Source organism: Dicentrarchus labrax, unplaced genomic scaffold (assembly GCF_905237075.1).
Source record: "Dicentrarchus labrax unplaced genomic scaffold, dlabrax2021, whole genome shotgun sequence".
NCBI classification, from domain to species: Eukaryota; Metazoa; Chordata; class Actinopteri; family Moronidae; genus Dicentrarchus; species Dicentrarchus labrax.
This window is the reverse complement of record NW_026136701.1, coordinates 3,180,704-3,204,306: the sequence shown is the minus strand read 5'-3', so window position 1 is coordinate 3,204,306 and position 23,603 is coordinate 3,180,704. Positions and strand designations below refer to the sequence as shown.

The following is a 23,603-nucleotide window of genomic DNA, read 5'->3' as shown; positions in this document are numbered from 1 at the left end:
GACCAATAGGAAAGCACTCGTGCTCCTCTCAGCCAATAGTGGAAGCCTCTCGGGTTAAACTTCCTCACGTGACGGCAAGTGGGCAGCCAGTGTATATCCGGTACTCATGTAAGTGACATATATATATATATATATATATATAGACATAATATATATGTCTATGTATATATTTACTGACTAGATGTTGCCTTGACTACTGCTGTTCATTGGAACGAATCCGTCAATAGAGACGCCATCTTGCAGCGGGGATCTTTTTTAGTTCCAACTGACAGACATGTATTTATGATCGAGTCCAGAGAAAATTTAAGCGTTTGATATTAATATAATCTACTTCAAAATGTAATGCCTAGTACTAGTAGGCGTAGGTTTATTATTCTTCCACTTAATAGTATGTGTATTTGCTTTTACACCTGTATTATACTCATATCTAATGACAATCTAAAAAAAAAAAGACCTAAAGGCTTCACAGCTCAATATTTCATGCAGTACCTTTTTGACGGTCGTGCTTTTATTTTGAAAACGTCACCGAACCAACCATAGATAACTATATATACTGAAACATGAGACTGAAACAATATAATTTCATCACCAGAAATATACTTTCGTAACATTCAATATCATAAAACACATTATTACCTGTGAAATATTATCCCTTGTTGTTTGGTTTTTTCATTTCTTTTGTTCGTACATCCATAAGCAGCACAACAGTCCTGCATCCTTAGAGCTGATGTGAATGCGGGAAAACTAATTTGGCGCTTCTGATCCCCGCTCCAAGATGGCGGCGGTTTTGACGTATTCTTAGAAGCCCAAGGCGACATATAGTCAGTAAATATATATATGTGTAAGTGAGACGTTGACATACGGTATATGTGTCTGTAGGGAGTCACAAGACCGTAAAGAAAATTTGCGAGCTCACAAAGGAGTACTACAGTACCCACAATCCTAAAGTGTTTCAGCGACGTCTCTGATTGGTGGAGGTAGTTATTGGCCTAATTGGCTTTAAAACCTGGTGCTCTTCCTGGAGACTGAGTTTATTTTCATTAAACAAATATTCATGTACAGCATTACCTTAAACATATCTCATATGTAATAAAATGAGATGGATAAAAAGGCACTCAGAGTCTCAGAGAACAAACTAAAGCATATATACGACACTAATACACAAAATAAAATAAAGAGGGAAAGTACATAGAGGGCTAGATCCTTTTTAACTCATATTCTTCTACTAAAAAGTTTACTGCATTTTGCTTTGATAATAAAAAAAAACACCTGGAAGTAATTTTTGCTGTTGTCCATAAACAAATCCATGAACAATGAAAATATCAAGTTAAGAAACTTTTTCGTAGAGCTAGTCGTGTGTATCCAGCCAAAAGGCTTCAGAATATATACATTGAAAAAAATATAAAAAATAAATAATATCAGTGATTTCAGCGTAATACGGAAGCCCTAAAGGGCCATGTTTTCATACATTTTATTTCCTCCGTTTTCTACGGTGGCCCTGAGGTGCAAATCACAACGGCAAATCAGAAAACACAACGACAAAAGAGAAAACACAACGACAAATCAGAAAACACAACACAAAAAGAGAAAACACAACGGCAAATCAGAAAACACGACACAAAAAGAGAAAACACGACACAAAAAGAGAAAACACGACACAAAAAGAGAAAACAACACAAAAAGAGAAAACAACACAAAAGAGAAAGAAAACCACAAAAAGAAAAAAAAACACAACGGCAAATCAGAAAACACAACACAAAAAAAAGAGAAAACACAACAAAAGGCAAATGCAATCAGAAAACACGACACAAAAAGAGAAAACACGACAAAAGAGAAAACACAACACAAAAAGGCAAATCAGAAAACACGACACAAAAAGAGAAAAAACACAACGGCAAATCAGAAAACACAACACAAAAGAAAACAAAAAAAAAAAAACAACAAAAGAGAAAACACAACACAAAAAGAGAAAACACAACGGCAAATCAGAAAACACATAGATATGGACTATTGGAACCCCTGTTTCTACCTCTCTTAGGTATCCCACATTAACACGGACGTATTAATACAATATTTTCCTTATTTAGTGGTTTGAATTTTCAGATTTGGCAACTTGAACGCATAGGTCTGGCGGTGTTGTGTTTCTGGTTCAAAGGACGGACCAGTTCTTTTGTCCGATACGCGACGACTCATGTCGCCCGAGGGTACCTACCTTTTCCGGTTTGGTTAATGTCGTTGTGTTTTCTGATTTGCCGTTGTGTTTTCTCTTTTTGTGTTGTGTTTTCTCTTTTTGTGTCGTGTTTTCTCTTTTTGTGTCGTGTTTTCTGATTTGCGGTTGTGTTTTCTCTTTTTGTGTTGTGTTTTCTGATTTGCTGTTGTGATTTGCACCTCAGGGCCACCGTAGTTTTCCCTTGATAGCCAGCCGTTACTCCGATCTCCGTGGTCAAATCAGCCACACTTCAATTTACAGCGTATTCACTTCCGGTAACAGTAAGCTATAATTCCAACCTACATTTAAAATACAATATGTTACATCAATTTTGTTTTGGCATTTCTCCACATTGTTGCAGTAGAAATGCTTGATATTAAGTATGTTTTTTATTCATCATGGGTGCATGAAACACTTTAATGTAACATATTTTATTTTAAATGTAGGTTCGAATTATAGCTTACTGTTCTAAATACCTTTATTTTGAAAACCGGAAGTGAATACGCTGTAATTTGAAGTGTGGCTGATTTGACCACGGAGATCAGAGTAACGGCTGGCATGACCGCAGTTATCATATCACAGTCGTTATCTCGAGATCTCGAATTAATTAACTCGTTATCATGGGAAAACGGAGGAAATAAAATGTATGAATGCATGGCCCTTTAGGGCTTCCGTAGAAGGGGTTTCATCACAATATACGCAATTATTGAATTGCAATTATAAAATCCAATTTTTTTTTTCACCAGTTCACTGCACCTATCACTCCATTTTGGGAGTTGGGGAATTGTAGCCTCCAATTAAACGATGTAGAGAGAAGGTATGATAGGAGTAGGGTTGTAGCAACCGATAATGTAATACCTGCCAATAACGTAATAATTCTGGCCATTTTAAATGTAATAAAGCCAATAACGTAATAACTTGCCAATAAGGTAATAACATTTTGCCAATAATGTAATAAGTTATTACGTTATTGGCACAGCATTAAAAAAATCCTTTGAAATGTAATAACTGCAGCCGATAATGTAATAATACATAGAAATAGGACTGCATTTCTTGGAAATAAAATATTTTTTTTTAGTTTTTGTGCAGTTTGCTCATCAAAAATAGATATAGTGAATGGCATAGTCGTCATATTCATTCATCAAGGGTATGTATTATGCAGCACTCTCTCCTTAAATATGCAAGAGTGCTGCATAATACATACCCTTGATGAATGAATATGATGACTTATTGGCAGGTATTACATTATTGGCCATTATTACATTATCCGTTGCTACAAGGATTCCTGTGATTAAGCATATAATATGGATGGCTTTTGTTATACAGTCATATATGATTGATACGATTAAATCATATTTAAGGCAAAACTGTTCATATGACAGGATAGAGCCACTACCATCAACTAAGTCAATCACTGACCAAATGCCTTTCTTCATCCAGTGCTTGTTCAAGAACGACTTGTTTTTAACTATGATATACCTATTATTCCATATTGGTGTGTTATGTGGGGTAAAATTCAATTAAAAAGGATCTACTGGTGAAAAGGGGAACATTTAATCAGGCGTTTTTGAATAGTGAAATCACATTTAAGTAAAAATTCTATACCTCCTAATTCAATAAATATTTCTTTGGGAATATGATACCTTTGTACCGTTGTTCCAAAACCAATTATTTGGCTTCCATTTATGAATAAAAAAATAAAAAAAATCAAACAGCATTTAAGCCCCCATCTTCAAATTCTTTGGTCATCTCTGCTCTTTCAATCAGGGGTGTTTCCAGACTTTTTTGACTGGGATGCCACGAGTGGGGCACTGACTGGGTGGCATCAAGTATGTGTCTCAGCTTTCCAGTCATTCCCAATTCATGCATATCCAACACAGTTTATGGACCCCAGTGTGCAGAAATATTCAAATACACTAGAAATAACTCATTTACATCAAAGACTTTTGAGTCATTGAACCCATTTTCTTTTAGAGATCTTGAGGTCAGAGGACAAGCGATCCCTTTGAAAATGGACGTGTCAGTTTTTCTATCACCATATTGAGCCTAACTCTCTAGCGTTATTTAGCCCGCTTCCCGACATGCTAGCATGTCATGGTTGTAACCGATGGATGCATTAGGCCATGTATTTCCATGTGATTGTTTTCACTTTAGCTCGTTTGTTAAAGTCATACTGGTACAATATACATTATGTGTACCGCAGCAAACACACATAAACCAATGACTCAAACTCTTTGTTTTTACCCACTCCCTTTATTTCTTTTTTTTTTGTCAGATAACAATAATTACATAATAATGGTACAACAGAATGTCACGTGTACAGCCAATCTTCATTTATAGTAACACTACAATCAAATATTCTCCATTTTAATGTGGTGTTCGCATCTTCTGAGCCTGACAAACTTCTGATTATTCGTCTTCATTACACACATCCTAACTATTCTCAAAATTAGTTATTATTCATTCATTCAATTTAATCATCAAAAATTCTGCAGAAATAATGAGTGTATATTCACCTGAAAATAAGAATCATTGTGTTTTCGTTACCATGGAATAAAGTGTGTTTATCTACAGTGGAGTCACAGCCCATTTGGTGTTCAGTTAGTTGCAAGAGTTGAAGAGAAACTTCACTGCTAGATGCCACTAAATCCTTTAAAAGACCACTAAAAATACATATTGACAATAACCCCAAAGTGAATTAACCAACCTGAACAGCTACAATACAGCTACAACAACTAAAGAATTTCCAACATCTTTTTAAACATTCTTCAGATCCAGTAAGATTTCCGGCTCCTTATAGAGGCTGAGGTTTAAGTCAGGAATCTGTTTGAGAAGACAACAGGACAAAACTGGGATTAGTTATGATTTATACTTTGTCTCTGAAAACATCCAAATCTGATTTAAGATTCACATTCCTGCTACTGACACAGCAGGACAAACTTACAATTTTTAGCTCAAAGAAAAGATAAATCATCAGTATGATAAAATGAATTCTGACTTAAACAACACTTTCATCAATAAAAAACGAATTGAATTAAGGAAAGTGTGAGTCCTCCTCCTCAGGAGCCCTCTTTAATAGTTTGGGAGTTTAAGTCTTAACATATTGGAACATTCATGCAGGGCACTTATTCATTCTGAGAGAAGAGCAAAATTCATTCTAGAGACACACTTAAAACCAGACGTTTACTCCATATCACTTAATAAAGAACCATGTAATTGATCCAAAGGGGAGCTGTCTTTACCTAATTACTCCAGGTCATAGTGATGAGGGCTTGGTTTTCTTCAGCATACTTGGACCTGGAAGATCTGCGCTTCCTGCTACCACCTCCGCTGCAGCTCTGTGAGACAGAGAGGATGGTTAGATTTTAGGCATAGACTGTGTCACCTTTTGGAAGGTCAGTGCAGTATAAAAGTACAGTATCTCTTTGGCATTATGTAGTGATAGCATTGATTTTTTTTTTTTCCTACAACCTGCACATTTCTTTATTTTAAGACATTATAATTATTCTTTTTTATGATCTATTTAAACGAGTTGATACTCAGCTGGTACTCAGCTGCAACTACAACAACAATGCTGCTCAAATATGAATGCATCAGTGAAAGTAATCTTATAATATACTGTATAAAACAACCATTCAGCATAATGAGTACTTTTAATTCGCTGAAGTCCTGCGTAAGAGACTTGTAACGGAGTTTTTTTACACTGTTACTTTACTTCAGTCTTTCCTTCAGCCCTGCTTACCACAGTACAGTTGTTGCCCTGTATGAGGCACAGCTCCAGTTTGCAGTGCAGGTAAACTTGGCCGTTACCCCCAGAGAACTGGAACATGTTGAAAGAGAAGAAATTGGACAATCCGTTTCCATTTCCCTCCACCTTTACCGTCTGGTCAACGGGGTTCGGGCATCTGCTCAGAAACAGGAAACAGACATGATGACATCATCAGCAGTAAGCAGTAAGGACACTAACAAAATCACAGTTTAGATTTTTTTTCTCACTTGTTTTTAATAAGGTCGTATCGCACAGTCGCATTAGGTGACGGGCTGTTGCTTGCCCAGCAGGAGTCGGTCACCACAGCAACCATTTTGGCGTCCAGCCCAGCCGTCTTCAGCTCCACCCAGATCTTCTGGTTCAGTGCAACCTCAGTGTCTGACTTGACAAGGTGCATGCGGCTGGAGTCAGTGTAGGTGTTCATCATCACAGTGTAATTCCAAATTCCAGATACAATCTGCGTCACCACAGAGCTGGAGAGACACACACACACAAACTTCAGCTGTCTTGAACTTTAACCACAACAAGCTTCAGTCGGCACATTAACAACCAGGTGAAGCTCAGCCGGCCTCCACACACCTGTCTTTGATCTTGAAGGACACACTCTTGACTTCCGGCTTGGTGTAGTAGCAGGAGAAGTCGATATTTACTTGGTCGTAGCGGGTGATGATGTCGGAGATGTTCCTCAACATGACGGTGTTCTGGTAGATGACTTGGCTATTGTTGTTCTTTAAAAGGAATACAGAAATGTTTTCAGGTGAATAAAACCTAATGAGTTCATTTAATCACAGCAGTCAAATTCTTCCCATATTAACCTGTGACATTTAAAAAAAGCAAGATACAACATGGTTTAGAGTCCTTCTCTTTATCGTCCTGATTGTAATTCACGTGTCTTTCTATAAATAATAAATAAATTAAAGGGACCCTGTGGAAAATGTCCTCTCACTATTAAACCAGTTAAAACCAGGTGAGTTTACAGTATGTGCCTCCCCTTACATCAATCCCACAGAGGCAAAATTTGTGGATAAAACTTGTTCAGCTCTTTTGTGTCTGCTGCAGGTGTAAACAGACTACAGACTGACACACATTCACAATAACTTCATAAAGTGATGATGAGTCAGCAGTTGTGTTGTCATCTTGTTCTGCTCCATCCAAGTGGCAAACAAATCAGTGAATGTGGCTTTGAAATCCTCCTTGTCACTCACCTGCCAAATGAAGGCTCTAGGAAGACCAACCTGTCCTGAAAGCACCAATATAAGGCGTGCATGGCTGAGACTTGAGTCTGAAGTGATCAGCAAAAACAACTTTTGGGCTTGCTGAGAGCAAACCAACTAGAGGAGAGTACCCACCAGAACCTCCGCCCCGCAGGTGTTGATGCTGTCGAAGCTGAAAGTCACCATGTGGGTCTCATTGTTAATGCGGCCTGTGCAGTTCTGGTCCCTGAGGTGTAAGGTGGAGTAGTCGATGTTTTTCTCCTCCATCAGACAACCGGCCAGAGTAAGAGTGGCAGAGTTCTGCGTGCAGACTGTCGGCTCACCTGAACGCAAACAAAACTAACTCAATTTTGAAAGTTAAACATTCTTGATCAAGTTAGTAATTTTAAGTCACACTGACTTTGTTTGCTAATCTTTACTTGTACTGTGAAAAGAAAATACTTAGTCAAAAATACTTATCAGGAATGTTTCTGTAATTTACATAGTTAAGTTGGTGTCACTTAAAATTACTAGTATAAGCTGCTGAATTAAGAATCTTTTTCTTAATTGAGTTTGTGTTACTTAAGAATTTGTTGAATTTTTTGCCTCATTACAGTGAACAATAATTAATGTAAATCTTCTCATAACAAGATCAAAGCTAGAAAATGCAGCAATAAACAAATGCCAACCCTATACAAATAAAAATAAATAAAATAATAAGTTAGTAGCTGTGGTCAGGAGGGAGGGAATCATGTGATTTTATCATCGTGATGATTTGGTGGAATGCTAAAGGTAGTCTGAACCAATTCTCCCTATGAAGAGACATGACAACCTTTCACCTTGTTGTTTTTCATGCCACACTTGTTGCACAGTACCTAAAGTGTCTGTTGATCTGTACTTGGAGGCGAAAATGGCCCGACAGAAGCAGCGGGATTCACCGTGCTGCTCACCGCAGAACTCATGAGCACTGCAGTACTGGTCCTGACAGGGGGGGGCAGCAGCTGCAGACAGACACATGCAGATGAGGCTCAGTATCAAATGAAAGATGAATGACATGAAAATGACATTAAAAAGCCCATTTGTTTATTGTATGTGTAAACACATTTTGTGATGTAGTTTTTACTGGACAGAAAAAAGTCCACTGGTCATGGAACAGTGGAACAGTATTTTATGTTCTCCTCCTTTATACTCGACATTCTTCTATTTTTATTCCACTGTATTTGTTTGACAGCTACGGTATACAACTAATTTTCAGATAAAGAATATATCCACAAGCAGCAACGAGTTTGCTCAACGGAAATAAGTGGCTCAAAATGAAAGCTTGACAATGGCAAGTAGAGTCACTATAATTCTGTTAAGAGAAGGAGTGAGACCAATCAGACACTTTAATAACAGTGCACCCAAAGTTCCATCATCTGGCCCCTCTTTATCAATACTGAATGAAACTTGGTAGGTAAGACCAGGACATAGACTGGGATGTCTGCAGTGAGTTGTATTAGGATTGCTCACAGGCATTTTGAGTTATGAACAAATATGGGATATGGCCACAACCACTTCCACTAATAAATATGTCCCTTCAGATTTTAGATAATACTTGCCCCCAGACCACGCATACCAAAATTTCTGAGTAGACTTCTTTGTAATCACGGTCTGAAGACATCTACCAATCTTCTTATGATTGGACAAATGGATAATGAGTTATGGCCAAGCCCCGCCTTTCACGACCATGTTTTGATTAATGGCAGCCATGTTTTTTGACCGATCTTGCTCATTTATGATAGAAATATGTATCTTAGTCCAACCATGCTGTATACCCATTTTGGTGTTGACTGGCCTTACAGCACCACCATTGGGACGATTTGGCTCATGTTTCTTGGGAAGCACAGGTGCAGTTTCATGTATCTAGCTCATTCCAGCTCACAGCAAATTGAGCTGTTGCAGCAGACAAATAATGATTATACATTCTGGACAAGAATACTTTTACTATGTGTATTTTTGGGAGAATTTGTTCTAGTGCAGAGTTTTTCTGATCAAACTGCCATATTTATTTCAAGCCTGGAATAGCAGGCAGAAATCAATAGAATTTTATTTTGTCTGAAACAACCACAACTATGAATATTATATTACATTTCTGACAATTAATCCTCCTAAATGTTACACACTGGACCTTTAATTTGTCTAATCCCATCTTCATCGTATAAAACAGTGAAATGATGATCTTACAGCAGTTGGTGTTTGACCTCCAGTCCTCCCATGTGATGTATTGTTTCAGGCTGCAGGACTTGGCGTAAGCTTCAAAAAACTGGCAGCCGACACCGTCCACCGCTGGGTATTTGCACAAAGTGTTTATGCAAGCGGTTATGAAGGGCTCTGGGTCAGCATGGCTGTGGCAAGCAGTGAAAGGTGCCTGCTTCATGAGATTGCAGCTGTTCCAGCAATGCAGTGAGGGAGAATGAGAGTTAATTACCAGTTGTGTGTGTTTAGCTTCCACAATCATTCCTGGTCATATGACAGAGTTATGGGTCCATAAGAACATATGATAAAGATGGCTTGTTCCTGTTTTAAAGATGACAGGAGTGTTTAGTGTGTTTTGCTGGATCAGTTCTTACTGTTCAGTTGTGCGGTTGCAGTTGATCGTACTGTTAGTGGTGTCGTTGTGGTGAATCTCACAGCTGTTGGGTGACAAACACAACAGTACATTCAATTTGAAACCCATGCAACATAAATAAACTGGTAATATCAGTTTGGTTGGAGTCGTACCTGGCTGCACTGTAATTAGAGGACTTGGCTGCACTCAGGGTGCTGTTCTCGCTGGAATTAGTGGGGTTGCCACACAAACCCTCCACAGCCTGTATATCCCCTGGTGGACAAATCAATGAACTTTCAACAACAGCTGTCAATCTTAAACTCAAACAAGATCAGCCTTGAAGAAGGTAAGCCATCATTAATCATCTCTTCAGATAAAATGTTAATAAAAAATACATTGACAGCTACTGTATAGTTACTAGTCATAAGGAGTAAATAGTAATACTTAAAAGTAGATAAATATCTGAATTAATTAATAATAACAAGTAAATATTTGTTTCCTGAAAGCTGCCAAAGCTAATGAACATTAGCTTAATAATTAATGAAAATTAAAATTGTGGCACAAATATTTTCTCCAAATAGGATTTCGTTTGATGTACCTGCCACATGTGCAGTGTTGCCATCAAAAAAGACTGTCAGGTTGGCAAAAGGTATCTTGGCAGTAACCACAGTCTGGTTCTTGGAGAGCTCCACACCGTGAACCAGCTGACCCGTGGTGTTGAGCGTTAGTGTTTGGTTATCAACCTAAATCATGGCAGATAGGCAAAATGAAGTTGAACAAAGTGAACACAGGCTGAAACATTACAAATACACATACATGTGCTTTGCGTGTGTGCTTGTTCCCACTTAAAGAAAGATCTTTTACAGCAACACTCAGTAAAGGACAGTAATGGCTGACATCTAATTGTAATTGTACTGTAAGGTTTCTGAACGAATGGCTGCGCAGAATTTTGGCAGTAACTGTTTTATTTGTGTGGCTCGATAAAACATGAATTAATCAAAAGTTCATTAGAAATAACAACAATTTGTACACCCACAGCTGCAGTACACAGGCCAGAACGACAGTGTGCATACACACACTGCATGCCATCATTAATCATCTCTTCATATAAAGTTTTAATAAAAAATATATTGACAGCTACTGTATAGTTACTAGTCATAAGGAGTAAAAAACATTTCTAAAAAGTAGATAAAAGTCTGAATTAATTAATAATAACAAGTAAATATTTGTTTTCTGAAAGGTGCCAAAGCTAATGAACATTAGCTAAATAATTAATGAAAATAAAAATCATCCTGCTACCAATAAGTAAATATCATTACAATATATTGTGATATTGAGATAATAATGGTCATCAAATTGATCAAACAAAGAGGGCTGAAGGTGGAAACAAGCCCATAAATACACTGTTAGGTGGATTTAGATGGATTGTGGCAGCTTACCCGAACTCTTCCACCTTGCTCCAGATAGATTTTTACACTTGACCCATTCAGTGACAGTATCAAGTGGTCCAAAAACACCACATCTTGACGGCGTCGCTCAAGGAAACCTGCCAATATGTTGTAGGCAGAGCTTCCTTGAGGCTTAATCAGACTGTATACACAGCGATCAGGAACAGAGTGGATGCTGCTGGAAAAATCGATGACAGTGGAGCCAGTCACAGTGCACACGGCAGGGGGTTTAGCACACCTGGTGGAGATGGAGAGGGACAGATATTCTGTCTTTTATTTTTGAGAGAAAAATCCAAAGACCACAATGAGAAAAAAGATGTTTTATCCTATGAAGACATCACTTCCAGTCAATATAAGTTGGAGAAAAATTAATCCTTACTGAAACTCAAAAGGGTTCTCCACCAATATTACAGGTCAGTTTTCTCATAATGGGGAGTACTATTCAGCCAAGGCAAACACTTGCATGGAGCCTTCTAAAGCTGTCCATAAGTGGGCAGTGCTGTTGTCACAATGACAAATCACTCAGTGACCTTGGAATAAAGCAAAACTGTACAACGTCACACACACATTGTGAGACAGTCTTAGCAAGAAAAAAGCTGTATTGCAACCTCAGTTCAAGACTTTACTGCTTGTCTCTTTCATGTTATTGAAGTGCAATGCTAAATCGTTGGAGAACACTTTTAAGTTCTATAGACTGAACGATTAATGAGTTGATTTTTTTATTTCATTTTTTAGAAACATAAAACAGATTATTCAGTAACGAAAATAATTGTTAGTTGCAGCCCTAATCTGAAAAATATTAGAACTTTCTCATCAAGTCTTCGTTGAACACAAGTGCCTTTTAGTCCAGAGGGTTCACTTCATTTAAATCAGTAGGCTGAACCTTTATTCAAACTTTATTCCAAATATAAAGCAAACATATTTACGTGTTGTTGCCCAGGCAAATCTTGGATCCACATGTACTGACAGTTTGGATGTCAGCAGAGACATCACACACGTGTGTAGTGCAGTTTTCTGCGACCAACCTAATCGTTGAATTGGCCACATGAGCAACATCTGGGAGGTGATAGAAGGGTTATGAAATTAGTTTAGCATTAAACATCAACAAGTGTACCGCAATGACAGGGAAAAAAAGCAATTATAACGGAGATTCACAATTTTGTTTTGAGGATCCCTGAGAAGTCCTAGAGCCCTCTTTGTGAATCACCGGATTCGCCTACCTGCGACTCTGCATCCGCTTATGTCCCAGTCAACATTGACAGCAGAAGCAGTTGGAACAGATTGTCGGCTCAGTGCGGTGTTACCGTTTTTTGTTTCCATGACCTAGAAAAGGAAAACAAAAATCAAGGTTAACAATGTTACACTGTGCTACACTGTGAGTCCACCTTTTTATATGTGCATAATTAATTTTCTCCCAATTTTAGGACAGTTCAGTAGGACAATGAGAGCAGTTGTGACCTAAGCATCAGATGAGTCAGTGGACATATGACCAGAAAGCACCCTGGTGGCTCACCTGATAGAGCTGGCGCCCCATGTACCAAAGCTGAGTCCTTGCTGAAGCGGCCATGGATTCGACTCTAAACTGTGGCCCTTTGCTGCGTGTTATCCCCTCTCTCCACCCTTTCCTATCACTCTACAGCTGTCACTATCCATTAAAGGCAATAAAATCCTTGAATTGCTTATAATCTCTCAGGATACCCAAGTTTGTACCTCTCATATATTACCATTATTACTATTAGATTCTAGTCTTTACAATAATTATCTAGCAACCTTAGAAAACCTAGAAGGTTAAAGGTTCTGCAGTTCTGAAGGTATTTCCAGCACTGCACAACAAAAAAAGACCTTTTAACCTTGTAAGTTTTCAGAGGCAGAAATGACATGTCTATTTGTTCTTAGAAAGAAACATCAATATATTTCACTGAAACGGATCATAAAAGGTTTAGCAACAGGTGTGTAGTTTAGAGGAGTCTGAGGATTCTTGTTAAATGACCTCTGGGCTCGTTTTTAGGAAAGTTGAATACTTGGGTCAACTGTGAAGGTAATACACAAGAGGAACAAACTGAGTCTGCTCTCAGGGATGAGATTCTATGAACTGAAGTCTGAAATCACAGCCAGTTGGGATTAAGTCAACTTCCCATAAAAACAGATTGGTTAAATGACATAGGTTGCCATGGTAACAAACACAGATTCATATCTGAGACCAAAGGTTTGTTTTACATATACTTACAACAGATGGATTTTTAAAGCCTTTCATCGCAGAGAATTTCACAGCTGTTTGTGCTCCAACATTGTAAAAAGAAACACTAACCTGAAATCAAAAACAGACAAGATACAGAAAATATGAGGACATTTATGATGTGAATAATATTTCAGATATAAACTTTGAAGTTCCCTTTGCCACACAATGTCACAATTGAAATGTTGATTTTGTTTAAAAGAACAACATTAACAATGAAAAACATGGAACTGATGATGACTCACATAATTGGTGTCATTAGCTTTGAACACAATGGAAACAAAGCATTTGGAAATGTTGGACTTGAAGTTTGGCAGGTCAACAGGTGTTGATTCATTTAGTAATTGCACAGTTATTCTGTCTGTTTGGTCAATATTGTAAGTCCAAAGACAGTCCTGTGCGATGTCAGAGGAGTTATGTTTGAAACAAATTGCACGATTGGTTAGATTTTTCGACACCTGCAAAAGAGAGAGACACCATATATGGATTATTACATTAATAGTACAATTAGTGCAAGTCAATAACCACATCAGATCAGTTTCTCATCAGTCCAAAAAGGTGTCATACATAAAGTACAGAATAGACGGAAGCAGTTTTGCATTGGAGAGAAGAGAAAGGTTCAAGGTGACTTGGTGGGAAATTTGGAGATTTGTGGGCAATAGTTCCATAACAAATCTCCATCATTTATTTGTATTTGATATTGTTATTATTTTTCAGATTTAATTATCCAATATATTCCATATTTATTTGTGTTTCATGTTCAGATGGACTAAAAGAATTGATGTTACACTAGCCTCTAATGAATGAATTCTACTAACTGCCAAACTTATAATTATAATAATATAAAATAAATAATATTGTGAAATGACAAGGATTTACAGGGAAGAATCCCTTTGTTCATACTATATAGGAACTATTAAAATATTGTTTGTTTGAGACTTAAGTTTTCAGTCTTTATATTAAGATAAGCAAATTGTAAAGTATATTTAAATCCTAATACTTCTGAATGCAGGACCATTACTTGTATAAGTGTATTTCTACACTGTGGTATTATTACTTTTACTTAAATAAAAGATCTGAGTACTTTTACCACTGCCGACTGCTGCTGTAGCTTCATATTTACTGCACAGACATGAGTGATACCAAACTTCTTGTTTAACTCTCAGCAAGAAAATGAGAGACAAGCCTTTTCTCAGACATGGTTTCATTTTACTCACCTCAATTACTGAGTATGTACGTCCATAAAAACTAATGGAACAGTTGCTGATGTCCACTTCCACAGAAGCATTAAGTGATTGGGACAGAGAAAGGTCGACCTGGCTTGCAGCGACTACAGAGTGAATTTGAAGGAAAAAGAAATGATAAACATCATACAATAATCAAGCTTTCTTTCTTTTCATTCACAAGTCACGGCTCTGACTTAGAATGGCATTTCTCAACGCAATGACAAATGGGAGAACTTAAAGGTTAAGGCCCTCATCATCAAGTGGAGCAATTAACTAAATCTACTAAAAAATGTCTTCAGTGTGTGAAACTAAATTACTGTACCTTACTTATGCTGATTAAATGGTGAAATGTTGATGTGCCCTCGTATTCATTTGTATTGATTTCATGGATGAGCATATGTTTCAAAATGCATTATTCAGGTAAATTCTGTATTGGAAATTTGATCATTCTAGACAAATCTGAAGGCGCATCTCACTTTTGAACCCACACCGTCACACTGTAATGAGGAAGTTCTTTTTTAAAATGATTTTGGAAAGAAATGTGGAAAATTAAATCTCCTGTAGAGCCCACTACATTTTTAAAATAAGGCTAGTCATCAAATGCCTTAAAAATAAAGCTTTTATTGTAAAGGTCTTTTCAGTGGCTGCTGCTTACCTGCCAGCAGGAGAAGCAGTGCACGAGGATTTGCCATGATGGAGTCCCAACAGTAAACTGTCACAGAGCTGGGAGAGACACAGTTCACACGATAATGTAATTATTTGTGTACCATACCATACAAATACATACAGCGATCATTTCAAGTGTATTTTAAATTGCATATTAAAAGTGGGTTCTGAATATTCCTGTTAATAAACTGAGGAACCATGATGCATCTTTATAGAACCAGAGTGAGTCTAAAGATCTGCAGTCATCTTGCTTATTTAAGTGAATAAGCATCGTCCACATGAAGCCAGGCAGAGAGGGAGAGTGTGCAGCTTGTCTTACCTTCTGGAGGGTGGCTGGAGCAGCAGGGAGATGAAGCTTTGCAGATGGAGGTCGGTGATAATCCCTTCTGGATGTTTCAACTCTCTGCCTGATGTGCTTGCTATGTGCATCTTCCTGTCTCTTTTTATGCAGGTTCGTCTCCCTCACGCCCCTGAAAAATTAAAGAAGTTTAACAGGTTGTCAAGGATATAGGACTCCCCAAACTGGCTTTTTGTAACCTGGAGCGACCCATTGTGTAACTGCACTATTATCAGTAATTATTAAAGGTTATGCAGTAAGTGACTGTTGATACACCATTACATGTCCACACACACACAAACACACACACACACACACACACACACACACACACACACACACACACACACACACACACACACACACATACATTTAACCAACCAAACCTATTTTCCTTGATTTGATCCACACTAAAATGCATTTCAATAGATACGGGTCAAATCTGACCCAAACAGTATGGAAGGGTTAAAGAAAAAACAGAGGAGTAAAATACTACTACCACCACCATCAATCCATATCTTCTGTTCAAACTAGTTCAATGACCTGGTTTACATTGTATTTGTTCTGTACTTTCTCTCCCCCCAGCAGATCAGGAGGTCAAAAGTTCAGTTCATAAAACTACTAGCTAAAACTGCACTGCCCCTCGTTCAACGGCCCCATCCAAGCTGGTTTGAGGTCTGGCTAGGAGGACCAGGTGGAGGGACATTTGTGATGGACAAGGAATCAGAGATAAGTCTGGGGTCCTGTAGCAGACACCTCTCAAGTAGCTGCTGGCACTGTTACAAAGACAATTTCCAATTTTAGGAGCTCCCAAAACATATAAAAAGAAATTGTTTTTATATGTTAATTGTTGTTAATGTTGACGTTATTTATCAAGAAGTTTAACATTTATTATTACCCTTGTTGGTAACACTTTATAATGAGTACACACTATTAAGCATTAGTTAAGCATGAATTAATAATGAAATTATCATTTATAACGCATGAATACACATTAGTATGTAGTATAAACACAGTTAAAAATGTTTTATTCATCATTGATAAGCACATGCATAGGGCTTATGTCAATCATCATCCTTAAGAATGTACCTGTATTACATTCTGTCACAGTGAGATGGCCTGTCTATTTACCCTGAGGGCTTTCAGGTGCACCAGTCTAGTTGTACAATTGTTGTGTCACATACCTTCCTTACAGAATATGCAAAGCAGCAGGTTGTTTTTAGAACATTCCTTTATTTCTGACATTTTTTTGAGGACTTTTTAAACTTTTTCTATCTTAAAGGAGTAGAGAAAGGGGTCAATTACAAATGCCATTAACAATCAGGGATGCCGCAAGGGATTTTGGTCCCCATAAAAAGATATCATTATGGGCCCTCCACCACAGGCCACGTCAGCTCTGCGCAATTGCTGTAACAACACCTCCAGAACCTGACTCGACTATTCAAAGCTTCAAATAAGTACTTTAGTAGGCTTGCAACTCTCTTGTAGTCCAATGCTTATTGTACGATATTTATCTTATCGTAAACAGTGGAATTCACTATTTGATTCATCTACAGTCTGAATTTAATTTTAATGGTAAAATCCTTGAATTCTTGAACCTTAGCTCTGTCACACACTGTGGCAATCAGTTAGTCTAGGCTTATGTAAGCACACTTGACATTTCCTTTTACTGGCAGACAAAATGATTGGATTTCAATATAAAAATTCAAAGAAATGCAGTTTTGGTAAATTTGTTTGAATACATTGTTAAATGGGGGCTACAATATGACTTGGGATGTAATCTTTGAGGGTAAAAAAGGGGCATTTTTTAAATTTCATCTGGACTTTAAAGAGACAGATCTGATCTGAAGTATCTTGAGCCTAAACTGTTCAGTGACTCATGGACAAGAAACTGAATTTTGAAGTTGATTCTGTGAGAAACTGTTAACCAATGTAATGATCTGAGAACTGTAGTGTGTGCTGCGCTTTTTGCCTCCTTGTCACAACCCTGGCAGCAGCATTCTGGATCAGCTGAAGCTGTCTGATTGCCGTCTTAGACAGACCTGTGAATAAATGCATGTACTAGTTTCTCCACATCATGTTTTGACATCGATGCTTGTGATATTTTTAAGGTGGTAGAAGGCTGATTTTGTTATTGATTTAATATAACTACTGAAATGTAGGTCTGAATGTAGGTGACACTGAGCTTTCTGGCTTGGTTTTTACTCTTTTAACGACAGACTGTTATGGTGGGCACAGACTTTAGGTCTTCACTGGCCCCCGAGGACAACAACAGTTATTTATAAATAATACGTAATGTGCTTTTGTCTGGAATTCACTCCTTCATGCACGACTGAAATGTGCTTCTTAACATAAACATCTTAAAATAACTTACTGCATTATTTAAAGAATAATTGCTGAGAAAAGTGAAGTACCACAATGGACTGCTTGACGTAACAAAAACCAGTTTGGGGAGTAAAACTTCTTGATCTGCCCAGGAGCAAAAAGCTTCAACACCCAATCGATCAGTCAGACTATTTGTATGGCACTTTTCATACAAAGAAAATGGAACAGTGTGTTAGTGCGTCATAAACTTTGTGTTACAACATGAGTGGGACCATGGCACTCTCAGACCACAAGTACCATGTAGCTCCAGATGTGACGGCAAGGAAAAGGCAGTGTTGAGGTGGCTGACTGCAACGCTTTCTTTCAATGTCAGTCGGTGAGTCGCAGCCACTCGTTCAACGGCCCCATCCAAGCTGGTTTGAGGTCTGGCTAGGAGGACCAGGTGGAGGGACATTTGTGATGGACATGGAATCATAGATAAGTCTGGGGTCCTGTAGCAGACACCTCTCCAGTAGCTGCTGGCACTGTTACAAAGACATCCATTTTTGCAAAATTGCTGCCATATAATCAAATATATTTGTCAATTTCCATTTTTAGGAGCTCCCAATGATGACCAAATAAGTTCTGTTTACAGAAATCATCTCAAAGAGTCTTGATGAAATATCATTTAGGACTTTTCATTTCATTTAGGGAGATGAAATATTTGATCTGATATTTGATCTGATATGTAAGCTAGCCTACATTATTTTCTCCTTCAAACTTCTACTTAAATTCAAGACATTTAAAGACACATTAGGTGGAGATGTTCTTGTTAAAATGGCCTGAAATCCTTTGTCAGGTGACATGTTATCACCATTTAATGGTGTCCACTCAGTTTCAATTTAATTGTCTTTATTGGGATGACGTTTTAAATCAAAAATGTTGCCAAAGCAGAGGTTTGAAAAAGGTAAGGGTGCTGGGAAGGGGGCTGCTGGTCTTGTTGACTCTCAGCCTGGGATTTGTGTTGCTGTTGTGTTTGTTTTTTGTTTTTTTTGTTTTGTTTTGGGCCTTTTACTGCCTTTATTGATAGTGACAGCCGAAGATAGACAGGAAAGGGGGGCAGAGAGAGGAGATGACACGCAGCAAAGGGCCGCAGGTCGGATTCGAACCTAGGTCGGTGCAGCAACTCCGTACATGGGTCGCCAGCTCTGCCTACTGTGTTTTTAATCTAGATTCAGTGTTGTGTTTATATGTCTTTATGGTAATAAATCCCATGAATTTGGTTGTTTTAAGGCTGTCATACATAGTAATTAACTTAGTTTATTTTCATTATACACATATTCATTAATTAAATGCTTTATTGTTTTTGTTACACTTCTGGTCTCCTGTATATAAGAAAAAAATATTTTTATGTTAATTGTTGTTAATGTTGACTTTATTTATCAAGAAGTTTAACATTTATTATCATTATTGTTATATGCATAGGGCTTATGTCAATCATCATCCTTAAGAATGTACCTGTATTACATTCTGTCACAGTGAGATGGCCTGTCTATTTACCCTGAGGGCTTTCAGGTGCACCAGTCTAGTTGTATAATTGTTGTGTCACATACCTTCCTTACAGAATATGCAAAGCAGCAGGTTGTTTTTAGAACATTCCTTTTTAAACTTTTTCTATCTTAAAGGAGTAGAGAAAGGGGTCAATTCCAAAGCCATTAACAATCAGGGATGCCGCAAGGGATTTTGGTCCCCATAAAAAGATATCATTATGGGCCCTCCACCACAGGCCACGTCAGCTCTGCGCAATTGCTGTAACAACACCTCCAGAACCTGACTCGACTATTCAAAGCTTAAAATAAGTATTTTAGTAGGCTTGCAACTCTCTTGTAGTCCAATGCTTATTGTACGATATTTATCTTATCGTAAACAGTGGAATTCACTATTTGATTCATCTACAGTCTGAATTTAATTTTAATGGTAAAATCCTTGAATTCTTGAACCTTAGCTCTGTTACACACTGTTGCAATCAGTTAGTCTAGGCTTATGTAAGCACACTTGGCATTTCCTTTTACTGGCAGACAAAATGATTGGATTTCAATATAAAAATTCAAAGAAATGCAGTTTTGGTAAATTTGTTTGCATACATTGTTAAATGGGGGCTACAATATGACTTGGGATGTAATCTTTGAGGGTAAAAAAGGGGCATTTTTTAAATTTCATCTGGACTTTAAAGAGACAGATCTGATCTGAAGTATCTTGCACCTAAACTGTTCAGTGACTCATGGACAAGAAACTGAATTTTGAAGTTGATTCTGTGAGAAACTGTTAACCAATGTAATGATCTGAGAACTGTAGTGTGTGCTGCGCTTTTTGCCTCCTTGTCACAACCCTGGCAGCAGCATTCTGGATCAGCTGAAGCTGTCTGATTGCCGTCTTAGACAGACCTGTGAATAGATGCATGTACTAGTTCCTCCATATCACGTGGTAGAAGGCTGATTTTGTTATTGATTTAATGTGACTACTTAAATGTTATTTGTCTAACTGAGAATCTGTTGAACTATATTGGTTTGGAGACACAGCTTTATATATTTGCATGTCATCTGCATACATGTGATGAGACTTTAAAACTTTGGGTAATTTCAGCTAATGGGAGTATGTAAAGCTTAAATATTTGATCTGATATTTGATAGGATATGAAAGCTAGCAAGCCTAAAACTGACTTTTCTGGCTGGTTAGGGTTAGTGGAGGAATGTTGCTTACCCTATAGGGAAAAATGTTTGGTTAGTCATATGAAAAATATTTCCTCAAGGGCTGTGAATCACTCCCATAGTCACTTAAACAAGGAAAGAACTTACTGCATTCTTTTATGAATAATTTGGGGAGTAAAACTTCTTGATCTGCCCAGGAGCAAAAAGCTTCAACACTCAACCAAAATGTTTACATTTATGAATTCAATAATAATTATTTTAATGATATACTTAATGACAGAGTTATGTTGTTTTTTTTTAGATCCCTTTCAATTTGAACTTTTTATTGATGGGTTCCTCTTTCTTTCCTTGACAATGAATTACACTGTAGCCTAATTCTATTTATTTATAGATTCATTAATCAATTAGTAAATTCATTATTAACTAAAATGTGCTCATAAAAAATCAAGCTATAAAATTTTTAATTTAAACCAGTATCAGTTGCAATCATACATATCAAATATTAATGAATTTTTAAAACGTTTTAACCCTTAAATTGACATATTTTTATCATGATGCAACACCATTTTATGGTCTAAAAAACACAATAAATGATTTATTTTCAATATACTTAATGCAAACTGGATTATTTATGGTTTGATTATTGCAGCCTGGTATATGTGAAAGATTTATATGCCCTTTTTTTAATATGTTTTTGCAGTGTCATATTTCATAAAATGCTCACGTAAAGGTCAATTCGAACAAAAATGTGCTCATAAAAAAACACTACGCTTACTACAAAGTTACTGTTTGGATTAATTGTACAGTTTTGAATATAATATAAAATATCCATAAAATATGTCACTGAGTCAGGGGTTGTCAGTTTACTATGATGGAAAAGGGTTAGGAACCACTGGCTTATACAAAGTGTCCAGAGGAGCAGTGTGGGGGCATGTGTGTTACAGTCACCATCTTGTGGTGTTCAGAAGATGAGGCATTGAAGGAAAGCAAACAGATAGTTTCAAAAGAACTACTTACATGAATTAATGGACACCCTGCAGCCAATCAGAATCAAGTATTCATGGTGCTATATGTGGCTGCCATGTTCTTAACCAGATCTGAGAGAGGGTCACATCACCCTCCTTGGATTGGTGATGTGATGACATTAATGTTTCAAACCATTAAGCTCTCATTTCCAGGTGTTCCAGAACATGAAGTGAGATTACCAGGACAGGATTCTGGGGATGACTCACAGCTCAACACTGTAAAAAAAGGAAAAGTTAAGAAAACTCATAATTTCAAGGCAATTGTCTTCACTGTTTTTAACAGTTTTAAGTCAAATTTAAACTTTTAAGTTTTAAAAAATGTAAATCTTTGGAAACTGGAAAAAATCTGTATTTCAGAAATTGTTCATTGAGCTGTGAACAGGATTCATTATTTTGCTTCTTGAAAATTACATAGTTGCAATGGAAAGTATGAAATTATTCACCGTTTATCACTTTAATGAGTTATCTGAAACATTTTTGAAATACAGATTTTCTTTTGTTTCCATTTAAGTTGTTCTAAAGAGGAAAGGTAAATTATCATTAATTATCGTTAGTTTAATTCAACACAAAGAGTCTGAGTTTGACCTAAAACTCAAAAATGTAATGAAGACACAACACCAGCATCTTCCACAACATCACCTCATAAAGGATTATGAAATGAAGAGTGCCAGTATTATTTACACATGTAAAAAAAATCAAATTCTGCATTTAACAAAACCCTATTTACATTTGTAAATCTTAAAAAACACTGGGGGCTTCTTTTGCTCCATAAATACCAACTTTGGTTATTTAATACATTGGTCTATGAACCTCCACCTGTATCTGCCAAACTGACATTCCCATCATCCTCAGCTGTACTGTGTTAAAGCATGTCAGCAAATGTTAGCATGCAAAACTAAGATGGTTAACTTTGTACATATAACATCAGCATGTACCATTGTACTTCAACACAACTGGTCATGGCGATAGCTGTGCATGAGGACGCAGCGGCTGGTAACTCCCTCAAACCTGCTACATTTTTGTTTTAATCTGTATTTTTCAGCTTCATTACTGAAACATCATGCAATGATGTCTGATTGTTAAGTGCTAAGCTAGAAGTGTTCAAATCAACTGCATCTGGGGATTTTGACTATGGCAACAGCTGCACATCCGGATGCTTCTATTCCTTCAAACCTCAAACCTGTTTCACTGCTAAAACATGTATTACCTATGACAGAAACCGCCTGCACCATTACCCACCGTCATCAGAAAAGGAAGCATGGGGTGGATTAAAGAGATACAGATCTTGATAATTCACCCAGCCAGTCAGTCGGAGGCCACTACAGTGCATACTGTCACCCCAGGAGAAGAAGAGAGGGATGGGAGCTATGCTTGGCCAGCTTGGATTTAAGGCTGCTCCTGGCTGATGTCTGGTCTGAATGAAATGGGACTCAGGCTGGCCAAACAGGAAATCAGAGACTTGTGTACACATCTTTACAGAGCCCTGCTCCGTCGACATGCTGGATCAAGCACTCCACAGGCTGACCGTGTTCAGAACCATTTCAAATGAATTACCATTTCATTTGATTTGCTCAATAACCAAAGTAGGCAGTTAATCTGGACTACGGCAGCTGAGGATCAAAAAGTAAATCTGTAGCAATTTCACACATAGCCTACTCATGGCTGTTTTTAAAAACTATTGTATGATGGTCAAAGACAATTAAGACTTCTAACAGGGCTGCATCGGTTAGTTTTATTTTTTTAAAGTTATTTTATGGCTTTATTGGATAGGACAGGTGAAGATCGACAGGAAAGGTGGGCAGAGAGATAGGGGATGACACGCAGCAAAGGGCCGCAGGTCCGACCCAAACCCGGGCCGCTGCAGCAACTCCATATATGGGTCGCCAGCTCTACCG

General features: G+C 37.5%; 1 protein-coding gene across 1 annotated transcript; it reads right to left on the bottom strand.

Moving 5' to 3' along the window:
• Positions 1–4,442: 4,442 nt before the first annotated feature.
• LOC127367996 (alpha-tectorin-like) lies at positions 4,443–15,778 on the bottom strand. Its single transcript, XM_051408371.1, has 19 exons — positions 15,654–15,778; positions 15,324–15,391; positions 14,660–14,772; positions 13,688–13,900; positions 13,434–13,514; positions 12,427–12,529; positions 12,133–12,262; positions 11,198–11,444; positions 10,357–10,501; positions 9,932–10,031; positions 9,781–9,843; positions 9,395–9,597; positions 8,047–8,172; positions 7,328–7,515; positions 6,558–6,706; positions 6,206–6,451; positions 5,952–6,114; positions 5,452–5,547; positions 4,443–5,032 (listed from the first exon to the last, which is right to left on the bottom strand). The coding sequence occupies exons 1-18, from the start codon at positions 15,761–15,763 to the stop codon at positions 5,452–5,454; spliced, it is 2,544 nt and encodes an 847-aa protein (XP_051264331.1). The 5' UTR covers positions 15,764–15,778; the 3' UTR covers positions 4,443–5,032.
• Positions 15,779–23,603: the final 7,825 nt, after the last annotated feature.